The sequence below is a fragment of the Ahaetulla prasina genome, chromosome 5, assembly GCF_028640845.1.
Source record: "Ahaetulla prasina isolate Xishuangbanna chromosome 5, ASM2864084v1, whole genome shotgun sequence".
In the NCBI taxonomy this organism is placed as follows: domain Eukaryota; kingdom Metazoa; phylum Chordata; class Lepidosauria; order Squamata; family Colubridae; genus Ahaetulla; species Ahaetulla prasina.
Window position 1 is genome coordinate 31,458,960 of NC_080543.1, and position 20,761 is coordinate 31,479,720.

General features: G+C 38.8%; 1 protein-coding gene across 2 annotated transcripts in view; it reads right to left on the reverse strand.

The window, feature by feature from the left end:
- Positions 1-18,151, reverse strand: part of DCLK1 (doublecortin like kinase 1) — a 187,690-nt gene extending 169,539 nt beyond the window's left edge. For both annotated transcript variants that reach the window (XM_058184772.1, XM_058184773.1), the window contains exons 1-2: positions 17,852-18,151; positions 10,218-10,606 (exon numbers count right to left, since the gene is read on the reverse strand). In XM_058184772.1, coding sequence (XP_058040755.1) covers positions 10,218-10,593 — 376 coding nt within the window. In that variant the 5' untranslated portion in view covers positions 10,594-10,606; positions 17,852-18,151. The remainder of the gene's footprint in view (positions 1-10,217; positions 10,607-17,851) is intronic.
- Between the last annotated feature and the right edge of the window lie 2,610 nt (positions 18,152-20,761).

Here is a 20,761-nt window from a genome sequence, read left to right on the forward strand (position 1 = left end):
CTTCGTGCATACCAAGGGCCAAGCCTTATAGGCCTTTGGAAGTCAACCTCTGAATAGCACCTAGGAGCAAAATGCATGTATTAGAATTTGCAGTATGTGGGTTTTTACCTCCAATCAAGATCAAATCAATGTTCAATTAAAAAGCACAAACATCTAAGCTAAAATCCCAAACAAATAAGAATTCAATTAAAGATAAACCTTGTCAAAAATAAAGATATAGGAAACAGATAAATTGGTTATCAATAAATATCTTATTTTATGATAACACTACTTTCTATTTATTAATAATGACATACTCATAAAAGATAAAAATATACATTATATGTTGCAGTACATTTCATACAGGCTACAAATATACAATGAGTATAATATTTTAATAGCCGAAAATTCACTAGAGAGGGATCTTGGAGCCCTATTAGACAATCACTTACATATGAGCCAGCAGTCTGCTACACCCACTAAAAAAGCCAATGCAATTCTAGGCTGCATTAACAGAGGGATTGAATCAAGATCATGTGAAGTATTAGTACCACTTTATAAGGCCTTGGTAAGACCACACTTGGAATACTACATCCGAAGGAACTCCGTCGCCTTCGACAAGACCTAAGTTTAACTCACAGAATCATCTATTGTAATGTCCTTCCTGTCAAAGACTACTTCAGCTTTAATTGCAACAATACTAGAGCAACTAATAGATTTAAACTTAATGTCAGCCGCTTTAATCTAGATTGCAGAAAATATGACTTCTGTAACAGAATCATCAGTGCTTGGAATACTTTACCTGACTCTGTGGTCTCTTCTCATAATCCTAAAAGCTTTAACCAAAAACTTTCTACTATTGACCTCACCCCATTCCTAAGAGGACCATAAAGGGCGTGCATAAGCGCACAAACGTGCCTACCGTTCCTGTCCTATTGTTTTTCTTTTCTTCTTCATATATATATATATATATGCTTATACCGCCTTATATTTACTCATATATGTGTTTATATACTATATAATCTTTTTGTATGATACCTACATATATTGTTGTGACAAATAAATAAACAAAAATAAATAAACAATTCAGTTCTGGTCACAATATAAAAAAAAAGAATCTGGAAAGAGTGCAGAGAAGAACAACAAATATGATTAGGGATTGGAGGCTAAAACAGTTGCAGGAATTGGGTATGTCTAGTAAAAAGAAAAACTAGGGGTGACATGATAGTAGAGTTCCAATATTTCGGGGGCTACCACAAAGAAGAGAGTCAAGTTATTTTCCAAAGCAGCAGAAGGCAAGACAAGAAGCAATGGATGGAATTTAGAATTAAGGAGAAAATTCCTGACAATGAGAACAACCAACCAATGGAACAGCTTGCCTTCAAAAGTTGTGGGTGCTTCATCACGGGAAGCTTTTAAGGAGAGACTGGGTAATCATTTGTCTGCAATGGTATAGAGTCTCCTGCTTGAGCAGGGGGTTGGACTAGAAGACCTCCAAGGCCCCTCTAACTCTGATGATGCTCTATGTTCTATGTATATTCATAGAATAAATAACCCTTGAACAGATTTCCAATTTAGCAGAAACTGTTCTTTAAATCACAGTACATTTAATTAATATCTAACATTAACTAAAAGCCCCATTTAAAATTAATAAAATTTACAAATTAAAAATTAAAATTCAATTCAAGCCAGCCCGCAAATAAAAGGTGTGTCTTCAGTTCGCGGAATGTCCGAAGGTCAGGTATTTGGCGTAAGCTCGGGGGAAGCTCGTTCCAGAGTGTGGGAGCTCCCACAGAGAAGGCCCTTCCCCTGGGGGCCGCCAGCCGGCATTGTTTGGCGGACGGCACCCTGAGAAGTCCCTCTCTGTGAGAGCGTACGGGTCGGTGGGAGGCATGTGGTAACAGCAGGCGGTCCCGTAAGTACCCAAGCCCTAAGCCATGGAGCGCTTTAAAGTGCACTCGAAAGGCCACAGGTAGCCAGTGCAGTCTGCGCAGGAGCGGTGTTACGTGGGAGCTACGCGTAGCTCCCTCTATCACCCGCGCAGCTGCATTCTGGACTAACTGGAGCCTCCGAGTGCACTTCAAGGGGAGCCCCATGTAGAGAGCATTACAATAATCCAAGCGGGAGGTAACGAGTGCATGAGTGACCGTGCACAGGGCATCCCGATCAAGGAAGGGGCGCAACTGCCGAACCAGGCGAACCTGGTGGAAGGCCCTCCTGGAGACGGCCGTCAAATGATCTTCAAGCGACAGCCGATCATCCAGGAGGACACCTAAGTTGCGCACCCTATCCTTTGGGGCCAATAACTCGCCTCCAACAGCCAGCCGCGGCTGCAGCTGGCTGAATCGGGATGCCGGCATCCACAGCCACTCCGTCTTGGAGGGATTAAGCTTGAGCCTGTTTCTCCCCATCCAGACCCGTACGGCTTCCAAACACCGGGACAGCACTTCAACAACTTCATTGGGGTGGCCCGGGGTGGAAAAGTACAGCTGGGTGTCATCAGCGTACTGCTGGTAACTCACCCCGAAGCCACTGATGATCTCACCCAACGGCTTCATATAGATGTTGAACAGCAGGGGCGAGAGAATCGACCCCTGTGGGACCCCACAAGTGAGGCACCTCGCGGTCGACCTCTGCCCTCCTGTCAACACCGTCTGCGACCGGTCGGAGAGATATTAATAATGACATACTCATAAAAGATAAAAATATACATTATACGTTGCAGTACATTTCATACAGGCTACAAATATACAATGAGTATAATATTTTAAAAGCTGAAAATTCACTAGAGAGGGATCTTGGAGCCCTATTAGACAATCACTTACATATGAGCCAGCAGTCTGCTACACCCACTAAAAAAGCCAATGCAATTCTAGGCTGCATTAACAGAGGGATTGAATCAAGATCATGTGAAGTATTAGTACCACTTTATAAGGCCTTGGTAAGACCACACTTGGAATACTACATCCGAAGGAACTCCGTCGCCTTCGACAAGACCTAAGTTTAACTCACAGAATCATCTATTGTAATGTCCTTTCTGTCAAAGACTACTTCAGCTTTAATTGCAATAATACTAGAGCAACTAATAGATTTAAACTTAATGTCAGCCACTTTAATCTAGATTGCAGAAAATATGACTTCTGTAACAGAATCATCAGTGCTTGGAATACTTTACCTGACTCTGTGGTCTCTTCTCATAATCCTAAAAGCTTTAACCAAAAACTTTCTACTATTGACCTCACCCCATTCCTAAGAGGACCATAAGGGGTGTGCATAAGCGCACAAACGTGCCTACCGTTCCTGTCCTATTGTTTTTCTTTTCTTCTTCATATATATATATGCTTATACCGCCTTATATTTACTCATATATGTGTTTAGATACTATATAATCTTTTTGTATGATACCTACATATATTGTTGTGACAAATAAATAAACAAAAATAAATAAACAATTCAGTTCTGGTCACAATATAAAAAAAAAGAATCTGGAAAGAGTGCAGAGAAGAACAACAAAGGGATTGGAGGCTAAAACAGTTGCAGGAATTGGGTATGTCTAGTAAAAAGAAAAACTAGGGGTGACATGATAGTAGAGTTCCAATATTTCGGGGGCTACCACAAAGAAGAGAGTCAGGTTATTTTCCAAAGCAGCAGAAGGCAAGACAAGAAGCAATGGATGGAATTTAGAATTAAGGAGAAAATTCCTGACAATGAGAACAACCAACCAATGGAACAGCTTGCCTTCAAAAGTTGTGGGTGCTTCATCACGGGAAGCTTTTAAGGAGAGACTGGGTAGTCATTTGTCTGCAATGGTATAGAGTCTCCTGCTTGAGCAGGGGGTTGGACTAGAAGACCTCCAAGGCCCCTCTAACTCTGATGATGCTCTATGTTCTATGTATATTCATAGAATAAATAACCCTTGCACAGATTTCCAATTTAGCAGAAACTGTTCTTTAAATCACAGTACATTTAATTAATATCTAACATTAACTCTTCATACACTTTCTTTTGCATATTTAAAAGATTAATATTGAAAAGGTAACAGAACTTTGGCAGGGAAAAGAGACAAGGAAAAGAGAGAGAGACCTAAAACTCTGTGTTTAAGTGACCGGGGACAAAAGGTAATATCCTAAAAAGTTGCTGACGAAAAAGGGTGTGTTGTGAGAGACACAATTCTGTGAGTAATCTGAATAATTGCTTCCTAAAAATAGGAACAATAAATGGCAGCCAGTATCCAAGGAGCAAGTTCACAACACAAATAAGCAAGGAAGGGTAATTGCAGTCTACCAGTGCAGAGAGGGGAGTTATTGCTTGAACATTTTTAACTCTCAGTAAACAATGTAAATTTAGCTAATCTGAGAATGATACAAAAAGAAATAAACTGTTGCCTGAGTTAAACAGAGGTTAACAGAGCACGAGGATGGATGGATGGATGGATGGAGAGAGGATAGACAGACAGACAGACTATACAAGAGAATAAAGTATACACAACTAGCTTTCAAGAAGGCAAAAAGAAATCACAATAGTAGTATTATAATAATAGATTATAAAGAACAGAGACAATTGTATATTAGCCAGATTTACCAACTCATGCAGATTATTGGCTGACACATATGTGGATTAAGGGTGAAACAAAAGTATTTCCAATTCCGATTAAATCCATTGTTAATTGTCACCTCCTGCTAATATCTGTGGGAACTAATGAAATTGCTGACAACAGCTACAACATATATCATTTCAAAGTCTAGGAAGTTCTAAAAACTTGAATTTTTCCAAACCACAAAACTGTATATATCTAGATAAAGATATACTACGGTACTACAGATGACTGAGTAACTTCAAAAATGTTGTAGACGGAATATTTGGTTTTTTAAATCAAGGTCTGAATTACGCAGATCATTAGTAGACTGCTGGTAAAAATGTGTTTGGCATTTATTCAGCATGGTAAACTGAATTTGTGAAGTTGGAGGCAAAAATCCTGACTAATAAATCTTGGATACAAAACTTCAGACAGGAAGAAAATGGAAACATCGTTGTAATAACAATTTGCTGAACTACATAGTGAAAGATCATAAGGTTCATTGGCTGTGGTTTCAAACCATCCTAATCTTTGGAGTATAGAAAATAAAGGTGAATGTGAACTGTTGGTACAAGAACACAAACATGGTTTAATGACAAAACAGAATTGCATTTAACTGTTGAATGTAATTAACAGCTAACATTTATAGCAAGAGAGTTGTTCCAATGTCTCCTGTAATCTGAGTCTAGAAATCAAATCAAAGGTAGATTTGAAGTCTACAAACACTACAAATTCATGTTATGCCTGACCCTAATATCTTCTTATTGCTCACTCTATCAAACCAATCTAATAATTTCCAAGTCTTGTACAGGGCTTACTGATAACACCTAGTAATTTATTTACACCTAGTCTTGTACAGGGCTTACTGATAACACCTAGTAATCAGTTTGTCCCTTTTTTAAAAATGGAATTATTACATGCTCACCTCCTTATAGATATCAGTCATAAGCTCTATATGTTCAAAAAGGAACAGAAAAGTTGGGAGCACACCATTTAATATTAAGCTCAAGAGGTATAAAATCTCAAATGATGCTTTCCCTGTATTTTGACAGTATTATGAAGGTAGTAGTTTCTGAGTAGCTAGGAAGCAATGGAATACTAAAAATGGCTCCATTGAGGAGACTGTAAATCAATGGTCTGCTGTAGATTTTAGAACCATGGGAGCCAAAAGAAAGCCATCTTTGCCCAAACTGCAGTTTGTTCAAAAGAACATTGGGTTTGCATATTTCCTTTCTTAATCACTGCTTGAAAATGCTTATTAGTGAAATTTTGTACATTAGAAACCTTTAATAAAAAGCAAGTTTCATTATACCAGATAAGTTTCTTTCTATCTTTGGTGAAATAATTTTATGTAAATTTACGGAATTTTTTTAAAAGTCTTATTTTGGAATAAAGAGAAAAGCATGCTTAAAACATTGATTTTGGAAAGTTTTAAACAGAGTAAAGTGCCTTATTTTTGAGAAATAGGATCTCAAAATTAATTGCAAGAATCGTTCCTGTGGTTTGTTTAAAATTCTATAAAAAATAGATGAAGATTTTGAAACTAAGTATAAGAAACCTTCCCATGGGAAAATGTTGAGTAGAAAAAAAACATCAGACGGAACTCTGAATTTGAGCACTTAGAAAGAATCAGAAAAATACTAATGATTATTGTTAAAGGAAAAGAGACTAATATACAATGAAGCAAAATATGGAAGAATTTATGGAAACAATGCAATCAGAAGTTATTTTTAAGTCTACCTGCTATCATAAAAATGTGGAATTAAAAATGCTCATTTACAATTATCTGGAAAAAGACTCAGCAATGGATTTACAAATGAAACTAGCTAATGTCCTATAAATTAAAAGGGACATATAATCAGAAGAATGAGGTTGATGTCTTTCTTACCTTGGATTTACAAAAGGTATATTAAACAAATGAAGATATTTTTTTGAAAAGTGAAAAGAAATAAACTGTGGGACATTTTAAACAGGTTAAATATCAAGATTCTTAAAAACAAAAGGAAAAAATGTAAAGTTGGCTTATTTGATCAAGGTTAATATATTGGTGTTGCTGTTTTTGTACGTCTTAATGGGCTGATTAAGGTTGAATGACAAGATTTTAATGATTGTTTTTGCATAAGAGATACAATATAGAAGGGATTTTTTGTAGGAACATTAGAGAAAGTGAAAAGTTATTGAAATTGTTTTTACTTGTCCAGTTGATAACCAGTCATTTCACTAAGCATCTTTATTTTTTTATTTTTCCTGTATTTTTTGTTTGTATTAGTTTATCTCTGTATCTATAAACTTTTATTAAAATATTATTTTAAAAAATGTGGTTAGTACTTTATGAAAGCGGAACTGAATCTAGCAGGACATCTGGATGAGACCTAGATTCTGATATATAGTACAGTAGGAGTTATCTGCAAAAATGTAGTAGAAACATGACTCTTAAACAGCAGCTGATAACTTTATTTATCAAAGTCTCTGAAGAATTTTAGACTGTTTCTAAAGGGTGCTAGAAAGCCATAGATTTCTCCATCAAGCACCTATGATTTGCCCTTGCAAAGTCTCTATTAAATGTTTTTTTTTATCCTTTCCAGAATTTTAAACTGCTTTTGCCCCTGCAGATAAAATGTTAATGTACAGGGATGTTCACTGCTTAGTTTTTATTACTTGTTTTATTAAATTCCCTTTAGCCCTTACACATTCACAGTTAAGCCTGTATTTTGATTTAATTATTGAAACTCAGGCTTTGCTGTGAAAGTGTTAAATAGATCCTGCAAAAAGTATATTAATAAATTGCTAAAATATTGGAGACAGATTAATTGCCTCTTAGGATACGAGAAGAAATTAGGGAATTGTTAGGGAAATCCTTAAGAAAGGATTATCATTAGTTTTTCACCAAACTGGAAGAAAAATCTAAATTCAATCTTGAAACTCTAATCTGAATTGGATAAAGAGGTGGAGGGAGTTCTTAACAAGCATTTATACAAAACAGGGGTGGGTTCCAAAAATTTTTACTACCTGTTCTGTGGGCGTGGCTTGTTTGGTGGGCTTGGCTTGGTGGTCATGCAACTGAGTGGGAGTGGCTTGGTGGTCATGTGACTGAGTGGGCATGGCCAACTCGAAGTCACGCACGGCAAGCTGGGGCAGCACCGTCTCTTTCTCGGCCTTGTATCACAGAGCAAACATGCACATTCTTTGGAATAACTTTGCCCAAGACCTCTCGTATATTCAGGGGCTAGCCTGACACTCCCAACTATGAGTTTGGCTGTGATCTAAGGAAACGTCTTCCAGCTCTTCAAGATCGACTTTAAGAGTGCTAAGAAGCCGATAGCAAAAGTAGCGGTAGTGGGGGCAACAGATGTGTGTGTGTGTGTCCCTCCACAAGGACTTGGAGGCAGACATTGCCCCTCTGAGGAAAAGAGGCGGCGGTGAAGCCTGGCTGTCACCTGGGAGAGGAGTACCGTGGAGGGACACGCACAAGCCCTTGTCGCTGCTACTTTTGTTGTTGGCTTCTCAGCGCTCTTAAAGTCTATCTTGAAGAGCTGGAAGACGTTGCCTTAGATCACCGCCAAACTCATTGTTCCAGCCTTCCAGCTGTTCTAGATCGACTTTAAGAGCACTGAGAAGCTGACAGCAAAAGTAGTGGCGACAGGGGCTTGTGTGTGTGTCCCCCTCCATGGTCCACTCCCGGGTGACAGCCAGGGCTTTGCTGCTGCCTCTTTTCCTCAGAGGCGCAGTGTCTGCCTCCCTTCACATACGGTGCACATATGCAGCATCCCTGGGACATCCGGCTGCCCTCCCGTAGCATCACTGCTGTTACCACCCCTCTCAGCTCCAGCGCAGCCGCTCTGTCTCCCTGAAGGGCCACCCACCTACCCACCCACTGCCCGGGACAAGCCAGAAGCAGCACGTCTCCCATTACAGGCTGGATGAGTGACCCGACCTTGGAAGGCAAGGGCGTGACGTAGTAGTTAAATAAATATAACAGCTTAATGAAACCAACAACTGGGCAAAAAAAATTGCCATTAAAAGCAATAAATCATAGAGGCATATATAGTCATATAGAAAGAAGATTCAGTAAAAATATACATGGCATGGAAATTACTATTTGAATCATGTACAATGCAGGTTAGTATTACTAAACTGAAATTTCAGATTTAATGCCCAATGAAGTTGTTATAAACAGAGAACATAACACAGTTTACGAGTTGATGAATTATAGTCTCCATGAATATGTACAGGTAGTCCTTGACTTACAACAGTTCATTTAGTGACTGTTCAAAGTTACAAGGGCACTGAAAAAGTGATTTATGACCGTTTTTCACACTTACAACCATTGCAGCATCCCCATGGTCACATGATTAAAATTCAGATGCTTAGCAAGCATGATGGTTGCAGTGACCTTATGTGTGACCTTCTGACAAGCAAAGTCAATGGGGAATCCAGATTCACTTAACAACCATGTTACTAACTTAACTGCAGTGATTCACTTAATAGCTGAGGCAAGAAAAGCCGTAAAATGGGGCAAACCCACTTAACAAATATTTCACTTAGCAACATAAATTTTGGTCTCAATTGTGGTCATAACTTGAGATCTACCTGTATCAGCATGCTTAATAACAAGGGCTGCTTGAAGCTGAGGTTTAGTCATATCTGGAGCCAGAGGCTGCCACCTCTGTTTTAAATCTTATAAGTTTTGCTACTGTTTAAAACTTTATTCTCAACTGCTTAATGTAAGTAGTTTAGAAATTGCATAGGCAATAAGAAAAATCCACAAATAACTTCTGTAAAACAAAACAGGAGAGGCTTCCTTGTTAAATGTAATTATAGAAATTGCCATACACCTGGTATCTGAATTCATAAGTTAGGTATCTTTATGTTTAAAAAAGAGGAAGGTAACACAGGGTGTTAAAAATAGCTATCATGGAAGAATCGACTATTCACAAAATGACTGCCATGGTGGTTTCGGTCATTCACCAGAAGGCAAAGTGCTTATTTCCTGATCCCTCAAATTATTAATGTGTGTATGTGTGTGTGTGTGTGTGTGTAAGCAAGAGAGCATTTTTCCATGCAAAGCATTCAGCTGCAGCTACACAGCATTTTGATTTTCAAACAGAGTCCTTGGGAATTATTTTGAAGAAAATAATGTTGAAAGCCAGAGTTTACTTGTGTGGCTGCTACCCATCTATTTATTCCTTTGAAGAAAGAGAAAATCAGGTGGGACAGGAAACTGAGCCAGTGTTATACGTGTTCATAAATATCATTTTATGTGGAAAAACTCCTTGTGTTATGACTCATTTGCTGCTGTTTCCTCCAATATAGAACAAAATGAGGCCCAAAAGGGTAGAGAAGCTGTACATGTAATACTCATTACTATACCATAATTTCTCTTATATCTGATAAGCACATTCATATTCTTATCAATGTGGCTAAAACAATACCCCCCTATATAAAGGCAGAAAAGTTCAGCAAGCCTAAGAACCTTTAGGTCTGTTGAACCTTCTCCCAAGTAAAGGAATATTAAAAACAAAACAAAAAGGAGTATGATGTTCAGTAGCCCCAAAAGATTGCTATTCTGAGACAAAAAGAGGAATGGAATGGAGAATCATAAAGGAGATCATGAACAGAATAATTTACATGGGAACATTGCACCCCTTGCTTAAAAACTGACCTTCCACAAGTTGGTCTAAAGTGGTGATCTTCTTTGCTCCATCAATAGTGTAGATGGTTCTCACACCCTGGGGCAGATTGACGTTATCAGACAAAGTTCGGGTCAGGTCAGCCAGCAAGGCTTCATACGATCTAAAGCGATCAGGAGATATGGCATATACAATCCCTTTGAAATATCGGTCCCCATTGCGATAGAAACGGACTTTTTTGGCTTTCTTCTCAGAGCTGAGGGTTTGGAGGGTACGGGTTCGATAGAAGCTGCAATGGGCACTATGGGTCGGGCTAGGGAGCCCATTCACCCGTGACCCTCGGCTGTACCGCTGTGCTTTGTCACGCTCATCAAAGTGTTCCAGCTCCATATCTCTCCCAAAGGACATTTTTAGAGTTAAGCTGGAAAAGGGGGGAAAGAACAAAGGAAAAGCTTATCAATACAGCTATAATGAAACAATTGCTTTATTAACACAGGATAGCAAGGACTTTTCTATAACCACATAATCTCTCCAATTCTTTCAAGAATGCTAGCTAAGAGAACCGGTGGCTAACATTAACTACTTTAATTTTTGGATGATTTTTCCCCCCTCCAGATATGAGTTAGACAACAATTTTCCTTGACTTTTTAAATAATCTATTTTTCTCCCTCCATACAACATAATCTTTTCTCCATTACCTTTTATATTAGTATGTGAGATTATTATTAAATAGGATTTAATTTAAAAAATCTAATTGAAGTACACATAATCAATGCACAGATTTAATTCCAGTGATGCAGTGACTAGGTTTCTTCAAAGTAATTATTTGGTTAGTAGGAATATTAATAGGTCGTCACTTTTTTGGACTTCAGAGTAAATTTTCATAACCGAAAAAGTGAAAGTCACCTAGAAGTTGGAACAGCCAGTTCTGTTGTCAGTTAAGTCTTGTGTAGCAGAACATTAAGGTTAGCAATGATACAACACCAGCAAGACAGCAAAAAGGTTAGGACCGTTTTGAGGACTCTCAAAATTTCAGCATAGCTATTGCTGAGAACTATGAGAACTAAAATCCAAATATCTATCGGGAACAGAGCTTGGGAAATCCTACCCTATGCATTGTGCAGTTTTAAAATGTTACAGTATTAATTCCTATATCACTACTATCCAGAAGTACAATATAGCCCTAAAAGCAGTGGTGGGATTCAGCCAGTTTGCACCATTTCAGGAGAACCGGTTGTTAACTTTCTGAGCAGTTTGGTGAAATGGTTGTTGGAAGAAATCATTAAGGCAGAGAACCAGTTGTTAAATTATTTGAATCCCACCACTGCCTAAAAGATATCAGCAAAACACACCCAGGTCTCAAAATAATCCACTAGTATTCCCTTCTTTTCTAAGACTTCTTTTAAAATCTGTGTGTTCTCTTTCCCATCCTATTACACTTCATTTCTACTACAAAATGATTTTCTTTCTCCACTGAGAAGGCTACACTGCCCAATCTATTATGCATGGATAAATTTAGCATGCCAAGCTTCTGCCACTTGAGCAGAATAAACATACCGAATTACAATACTGTTATTTAAATGCTGACTTTCCTGTTAGTATAGTAGTCAATTAAAATGAATGACATTTTTTCCCTATACAAGCCAAACTGGATAAAGCAAGGTGCCTAACACTGTCTACTATCAACTTAACAGAAGCAATCATTTGCTTTCCCTTTACTGTAATTCTATTACATTGGGGTTGCATTGAAGCCAAAACATGTCTTACTCAAATATAAATTCCATGAATGAGACTTACTCATTCCCAGAATAGTATGTAAAGGACTACCTCTATATTAGATTATTGAGGCTTAATATAGATAACCTCTAGGGACATTTTTATTTAGTTGTCTTAGTACAGTACAGGGGCTAGGTAGACACATCAATTTGAGTGGCTACTAATTCAAAAAGCTTCCAATGGAGAATTGGCAACCTGGGGATTTTCCTGGACTCACAGTTCCTGACTGAACAACAGGTGGAATCTGTGACAGCCCAACCTTTGCCCAGATTCAGTTGCTGGTCTAGTTGTGGAGTTCACCAGAACAAAAAATTTTGAGGATAGCCAAATCTTGTCTATCTTCATCATCCTGAACATGGATTTCCTTAATTCATTTTGCATGCTACTAATTTTAAAGACCCATCTGCAGATGCAAAATATCCTGATTGGAGGATTGTGGTATTGTCACATGACACCACATTTAGAAGAAATTGATTAAATCAGGTTATTACCTATATGGTTTGGAACTGGTGTATCTCTCAGACTACCACCCAAACTATTTCTGCTTACCTAACTTGGGGGAATAGAGAGGACCTTCCCCGACTTATCAAAAGGTGAATTGGAAAGGGTGTTCCCTAGAGGGCATCCCCTCCTACAGAATAACTCATCCAAGGGAAAGGCATATCTTTTATATGTTATAGATGATATCTTTCATGACATTCTGGAGATCTGTACAAAACCGTTCTTTTGGAGGGCCTTTGGTGCCTATGGTGAAATTTTAGCCCCCTGGTTTTGGCACAATATTTTTATTATTTTGTGATCTCAATCTCTTGCTATATTAATGTATTACCACTTTTATTTGTACTCAGCTTACAACCTTCAGGGTTAAGTAGTATATCACAATTATATAGGTAAACTTCCTATACAAGGAGCTCTCTTTGTGCTCTTGGTCAATCTCATTTAGTAGCTAGGTTCAAACTGTACATGAGCCATGATTTATTGAATGAAGCGTAATTGTTTGTCAAAGCTACACAAACTATATTATGACTTAGCACTTTGTCTGCATCAGGACATTATGATCTTATAAGTGTGTCCGTCCTGATTACTGACAAGAGTCTTCAATATGCAAGTGTTCAGCCTGGGAAGTTTTTATGCAAAGAGTCACCACCATGACCCTGAACAACAGTGAGAAAATATTGACAAGCAAACATATCCTGCAGCATAGTGTCTATTCTTAGTTCACTGCAGAATGATTAATAGGACAAGACTGCAATTCTAAACATATTTACTAAGAAAGAACAGTTTTATACGTATACGCATATAATGTCAATGCTACTTTTGGAAGAAATAAAAAAAGCAATAGCACTTAAGACTTATACAGTATACACCTCCACGACACTCTCTGAATGGTTTACAATGTCAGCATATTGCCCCCAACAATCTGAGTCTATATTTCACCAAGCTCAAAAGGATGGAAGGCTGAGTCAACATTGAGCTGTCAGGATCAAACTCCTGGCTGTGGGCAGTGTTTGCCTGCAATACTACTTTCTAACCCTTGCATCACCATATCATTTATTTGTTTATATCAAATTTAGAAAGGAGCATGGTGGCTCTTGTGGCTAAGATTCTAGGTAGGAGATTAGAAAGCCCACGCTTGAGACCAAGTGCTGCTGGGGGGAGGGGGGGTTGTGCTCCTGTCCTTCGCTTTAGCTGCTGCCAGGGACGTCCCCAATTGGGCATCTCCCAGACAACAGTGATATCACTGGCTAATCCTTTCAACCTGGAAGCACCTTGGTGCTTCTGACATGAGTGCTATGCTATCAAATTTAGAGATTGCCCATCTCACTCACAGAGTGACTCATACCATGCTTATCTACTTGTATGAATGCTTATATAAATTTTTCAAATTCACATTTTTCTCCTTATTGAATAGAAAAACATTCAAACATGCATGTTATAAAATATGCATATTCAGCATGGCAGTATCATGAAGAAAAAGCTTAGTACTCAATTCTATTCTTTGCATAAATTGGCCTTGGATTCACTACAACCTATTTCCAAATCAACAGGTAGAAAGTGAGGCTAGTAAATGCAAAAATTGCATCAAAGATCTGTAATATGTACATCTAGTTTGAAAGTGATTTATCATTCTACTTTGCAATCAAAATAAGAAAAAAAATTAGCAGACAAGGCCTCCTACTAATAATTAGGCAACAGTTAAATGAATGCTCGGAAAAGGCAGAAAAATCAAACATACAGTAGTAAGAATTTCAAAATATTTGTCCCAAAAAAATCTCATTTTAGCAACATCTATTTTCAGGCACTTTATAACTATAGTTAAAACTATAGGTTTTCCTATCTTCCACATGTAGAAATTATAATCCAGTTGTACTTTTAACTTTAGATGAGAACCCAGTTTAAATCCAATCACACCTTTTTTTTCCATCACACATTAAAAATATAGCAGAAACATACCATTAGATAAAATCACGGTGTAATTTGCTTTAGCTTAGGGTTCTCATTATATAAAGGTTTAGTTGGGTTCTCATTATATAAAGCCAGAAATTGGTAATATATAAAACATGGTTTATGGCTTAGTGCTGTGTTAAATCAGCCAGTTGTGACTTATTCAATGGATGAAAGTCACAAAAAACATAAATAACTTAATACAATGTGCAAATTATGCCATTTACTTCTCTCATAATATATGAGTATACAATAAGCTGAGTATACAAAGGTCTGGATGTTCAGTTATTTATCATTGTGTACTTCCATAGTCCACTTCTGAAGAGTGAACAAAGCTATCATTGCACCAAACTGGTTCTCTTGACAATTACTCCTTGAAAATATATCAGTAGGAACTAAAGCGGAAAATTTCCTGGTTGCTGATTTCCAGTAGCATGTATATAAAGAGCACTTTTAGCCACCAGGATACTTACTCCAGATATTACACTAGGGAATGTCCATCTATTATTCTCAATGCATTGCTCCAGAAAAACATGCAATCTGGTATTCCTGATAGACTCATGGCTAGAACCTTTGACTAAATTTGTCCCCAATTCTTGGAGCGGAAGGGACTGAAGACACTGGCTCATGTCCTTGTCATCTTTCAGACTTTGCAATTTGTTCTATTTTGTGATGTTCTTAAAATTTAACCAGAAACATCAATTGGCACAGAATGTATCTACTTACTTGCTGGCCAATGCTAACTGGTTCAGCAGAATTAACACCTATTCTGCAAGAGCTGCACTGGTTGTATTGGGCTTTCAGGCCTAATTCATACTATAGTGCTGGCTGTTACTTATAAGACTGATATTCTTGCTACCTTTGGGATCATCTTCTCCAAATAGAATCTGTCCACCTTACATTATCTAACTAGGAGACAATGCTATAGGTACTGTCCCCAAGAGAAGGGTTAGAATTTGTCATTCTCAGGGACAGCCCTTCCCTGTGAAAGAGCTTACAATTTGAGGTTAGGCTAATTTATACACTTTTATAGGATGCAATTGATGACCTTCCATTTTTGCTGGACTTTGTGGGAGAGGGAGTTAGGAAGAGCGCACCAGATTTTTAAAGATTCTTTAAAAAATATGGGAAGCTTTAATATATGACTGTAAATAATCTAGAATCATTTGAGTAGGCTGCATATAAATAATCATGTATGTGTTATGGGAGTAGAAGAGTTCCCAACTAACATGGCAAATTGCCTCCTAGCTTGTTGGAACTACTATTCCATAATTGGTGTTACTGACTAGAAGTTCTAGATATTACATGGTGATCAGTTTAAAAGAATTGTTTAGCTAAGACAGGGAACATAGCCCTCCAAATGTTATTAAATCATAACTCCAATGTTCAATCACTATGCTAACTAAACTAGTTCAGTATTATTTTGAGGGCCATACATTCTTCATCTGTTTTATCATCTTTTTAAGTCTGATTAAAGGAACTCATTAATACAACTGCTACCAATAAACCTAAGATTATGATATCTTCAAATTCAGCTTGGCTCCCAGAGGTTCTAGCCATGTAGTTTTCTTGGCAGCATTGTGAGAACAGGGCATTTTTCCAACTTTCTAATCTAGATTCAAAACTAAAGATACTAAAACCTTTAGAGAGAAGAGCAAGGCTGGAATTACAGATCATATCAATCTATAAACCATGGTTTATAAATAATAATGTCTGGGTTCAAGCAAGATGCTATATCATGGTATGAGTTAATGTAGCATGTGAAGTCAGCCAAACACCATTTAGAAGTCTTGTCCTTTCACAATTGGCAGTTCATGTTGACTTAATGTGAATGTACTATTATCCTGAATTAGGCAATGAGCTATACATACTAGTACACTGGGATTCTCTATTTTTAGTTTCAAAAGTAAAACTACAATTTGAAGTCCTATCTAATCAAAGATGATAATGAGATGTAACAATAACTATGACGCAGCAGTTATGTTGTGTCTGGAGACTGAAGGGCCAGGTAAAGCCAAAGTCAAACCAGTAGTATTTCCAAATTCCAAGAAGGAGATTATATAGAATACATATAACATTAGAAAGGCATTACAACTATCATTTCAAGCTATCATGCTGAAAATGTATTCTCCAAAGCAAATAAAACTGAAGATTAATATTTCAGACTAATTACAGATCTGAAAAGATCAGAAAAGTTATGGGGGGGGAATCTTCTCTTTAGTATGAATCGTATCATTCAGTCGGAATTCCTAAAATGGAACCAGGATACCATTCTACCACACCTATTCATTCCTCAGATCCTGTGCATCACACTAGAAGACAAGCAACAATCCCTAATGTTCTTAAACCAGAGTTAGAACCAAAGACTTGGACATATTTAATCCCAAAAATAGCATTTAAAGCCAACATGTTTTTTTTTTTAAAATAAAATTTTCATGTGATCGATCAGTCTTTATACCGATCACAGGTTACTGAACACACCCTGTAGAGAGTCTGGTACCCACCATTCACACTACATGCATCTATTACAGACAGATTTCACACCCTGCAAATGTGGGTGGGTGATTTCATAAATCTATCAAATGCAAACCCAAATAAATGACACAGATCAGCAACAAATCGTTCGGAGACACTGAACAATAGACAGGCATTCAAAAACCCACATCTTCAGTTATATAACAGCATTTTTGTTTTATTTAAGGCACCCTTTAAAATGTGGTGCAAAGGCTTTAAATATAGACTAGGAAAACACGTGGACCACCTAGATTCAGGGAGAGATAATACGTTTTCTGGCTAATTAGTTGGAGGAAAAAAAATATATTTTTGTACTCTCTTTTTTTAAAAAGTGTCATTATTTGCCACCATGTTACCAGATGGGACACGTTTTCCTTGTTTCTGCCTGCCCATTTCTAAAACATGCTGCAGCTATCCATGCCTAGCCTAAGTCTCCTCCCGTCAAGCTTCAGATAGGTGCAGGCACATTTTTCACCTGAATATCTTCTACGGTATCCATTTCCATACGAAGCAATTTAAAACTGGGAATGTCTGTTCTACGATTCAACCCCACAGGAACGATCCACACAATGAAATCTCCCCTCGTTGACACAGCAAACCACCATCACTAACCCTCCATCTCTTTGCTTTTAAACCATCCAACCTAAAATGGTGCTAAAATTACACAGCACCCCGTCCACAGTGCAGGAGGCAGGGGGAAAGAGCCCTCCCCCCAAGCAACCCCCCTCCAACCCTCGTTCTTCCAAGACACGCATCCCTAAACAATGGGGGACAGGTATGCGAAACACCCGCGCACGTTTTCTATACCCAAACCTCTGCTTGGCGTTACGAGCATGCAGCTTAAGGTTGAAGGAAAAGCCAACCCGATTTCTGGCTGCCTTCTGCTAGGAATGGGGCGGGGGACAGCTTTGAAACTACCGCAAACGCTTACCTGTGCCTGGAAATGTTCAAGTCGGGGGTCTCCTCGCCACTGCAAGCAATTGGACTTGTTTGCTGCAAAGGGGGTGGGTACCTCAAAAGACAAAGCCCAGATTCCACTGCCACCAGCAGTCCTATGCTACCCGGCTACTTAGCTTGGCAAGGGAGGCTGCCCAGAGAGGCTGCTTAACTGCCTTTGGCTTTGTTGTGCGACTCCGCCTGTCTCCTTTCTCCGCCGGCTGAATTTGCTGCTGAGCCTTTCCTACAGCTGCTTCGCCTTTCTTCTCCTGCCGCTGATGGGGAGCGATTTGCATTAGCCCGTCCCTCCTGAAATGCGGTTCTTCACACCAGGCTGGGCAAATCTAGCACGCTGCATCTGCCAGAGGGCGGTGCCTGCGCCTCCGCCCTAATTCTCCCCGCTTCTCCTCGGGAGGAATTAGAAACCCCTGAGGAACCGAGAACGCGCCAAACGTTTTCCCCACCCGTTTGCCACCCATTGGGGCCCTCTACATCATAATCGGGTTCCTGTTTGTTTGGAAGGGATTCCATTTAAATAAAACAGGTCTTACTTACTCCTAAGTAAGTGGATATTAAACCTCTACCTGCTCTAGCCTTCAAGCCTTAATTAAGGAGGCGTTTACCCATGGTTAGTTTAATCATAGTTTATGCGACCCAGCTTTCTAGGTTTGCAGGAGACATGAAACCAAAAAGCACAGGGCTGGGATAGAAAACATGCTAAGCTGTCACATACTTGGGTAGTTCCTGGTTCATTATGCTTGTGCAAAGATATTGTGTTTTACTATCATAACTAGGCCATGATTCATAGCATCCTTCATATGCTAGTTTCCATATTACAGAATACCAGCCTGCTTCAAAATACAGAGAATAGTTGGGAAAGAGAGCAACCTATCCAACCTATCATGGTTTGTGACATCTAGGGAGAGTGAAGACAAATTCTTTGAATTAAATACTGTGTAATCTTTGAATAGCTCCCAACTTGTTCCAGTAAGACGAAAGAGAAAGACAAGATTTGGTTGTCAAGCTTGACTCTTAAAAGTCTGCATGGACATATCTACAAGTTTTATTTTTGCAAAAAAGATGAAAGTGTTCGCCATTGTCTTCAAGGACTTTTGGTTCCCCCTCTCTCACTTTATAGACCAGTTTGTAGTCTGGGTCCTAAATATTTAACTGTCCTAGTGGTTTTGACCTCTAGCTTTTTTAAGGACCAGCCCAGATCAACTAGATGCTGCCATCTAGTGTGGTAAGCGAATAGTATCAAGTCCTGATTGAATATCTTTTTTTTTTTACAATCTATAAGATAAATAATTTGAATTAAGGCAGGGATAATGTGAGCCTTAGGATTCCACTGAATCTGCAATTTTTTCTCCAATAAGAATTTGGTTCACAAACAGGATACTTGCCCAGAAATTTGAAAACAAGACAGGTAAGGGGGACTAAGCCCCTAAATTCATTTTCCCAGCATTTATCAAACTATCACAACTATGATACCACATAGTTCTGCTGCATAAGTTCCACTTGTGTTGAGATAAATTAGACAAGGTATACAGGTAATCCTCAACTTACAACTTACAGTTCATTTAGTGACTGTTCAAAATTACGACTACAGTGAAAAAAAGTGACGACTGTTTTTCGCATTTATCATAATTAAAGCATCCCCCTGGTCATTTGATCAAAATTAAGGTAATTGGCAATTGGTCCATGCTTATGACTGTTGCAGTCTCATAGGGTCATGTGATCCTGTTTGCAACCTTTTGACAAGCTAAGTCAATCAATCAGAATAGGGCTAGAAGGGACTTTGGAAGTCTTCTAGTCCAGTTCCCTCAAGCAGGAGATCCTATACCTTTTCAGACAAGCGGCTGTCCAGTCTCTTCTTAAAAACCTCCAGTGATGAAGCACCCACAATTTCTGAAGGCAAGCTGTTCCACTGGTTAATGGTCCTCACTGTTAGGAAGTTTCTCCTTAATTCCAGGTTCCTTTTCTGCTTGATTAGTTTCCATCCATTGTTTCTTGTCCTGCCCTCTGGTGCTTCAGAAAATAAACTGACTTTGTTGCAGCCTCTTTGTTGCAGCCTCTCAAACACTGGAATATTGCTATCATGTCCCACCAGTCCTTCTTTCTCTAGACTAGCCAAACCCAAATCCTGCCACTGTTCTTGATATGTTTTAGTCTTCAGGCCTTTAATCATCTTAGTTGCTCTTCTTTGAAAAAAGTCTCAACATCTTTTTTTTGTAATGTGGCGACCAAAACTGGCTGCTTTATAAAGTGGAACTAATACTTCACATGATTTTGATTCTATGCCTCTGTTTATACAATCAAGGATTGTATTAGCTTTTTTGGCTGCTGCCAAAAACTGTTAACTCATGTTTAAGTGATTGTCCACTAGGACTCCAAGGTCCCTCTCACAGTTACTGTTTTTGAGCCAGGTTTCGCCTAATCTGTACTTGTCCAATGGTGGGTTTCAAACTTTTTTACTACCGGTTCTGTGGGCGTGGCTTAGTAGGTGTGGCATGGCTTGGTGGTCGTGGCAGGGGAAGGATACTGTATAATCTCCATTCCCTCCGCACTCCAGGGGAAGGTTACTGCAAAAATCCCCATTTCCTCCTGATCAGCTGGGAATTGGGAGTCAGAGAATAGAAGGGGGTGGGGCCAATCAGAATTTTTACTACCGGTCCTGTGGGCGTGGCTTAGTAGGTGTGGCATGGCTTGGTGGACATGGCTTGGTGGTCGTGGCAGGGGAAGGATACTGTATAATCTCCATTCCCTCCGCACTCCAGGGGAAGGTTACTGCAAAAATCCCCATTTCCTCCTGATCAGCTGGGAATTGGGAGTCAGAGAATAGAAGGGGGTGGGGCCAATCAGAATTTTTACTACCGGTTCTCCGAACTACTCAAAATTTCCGCTA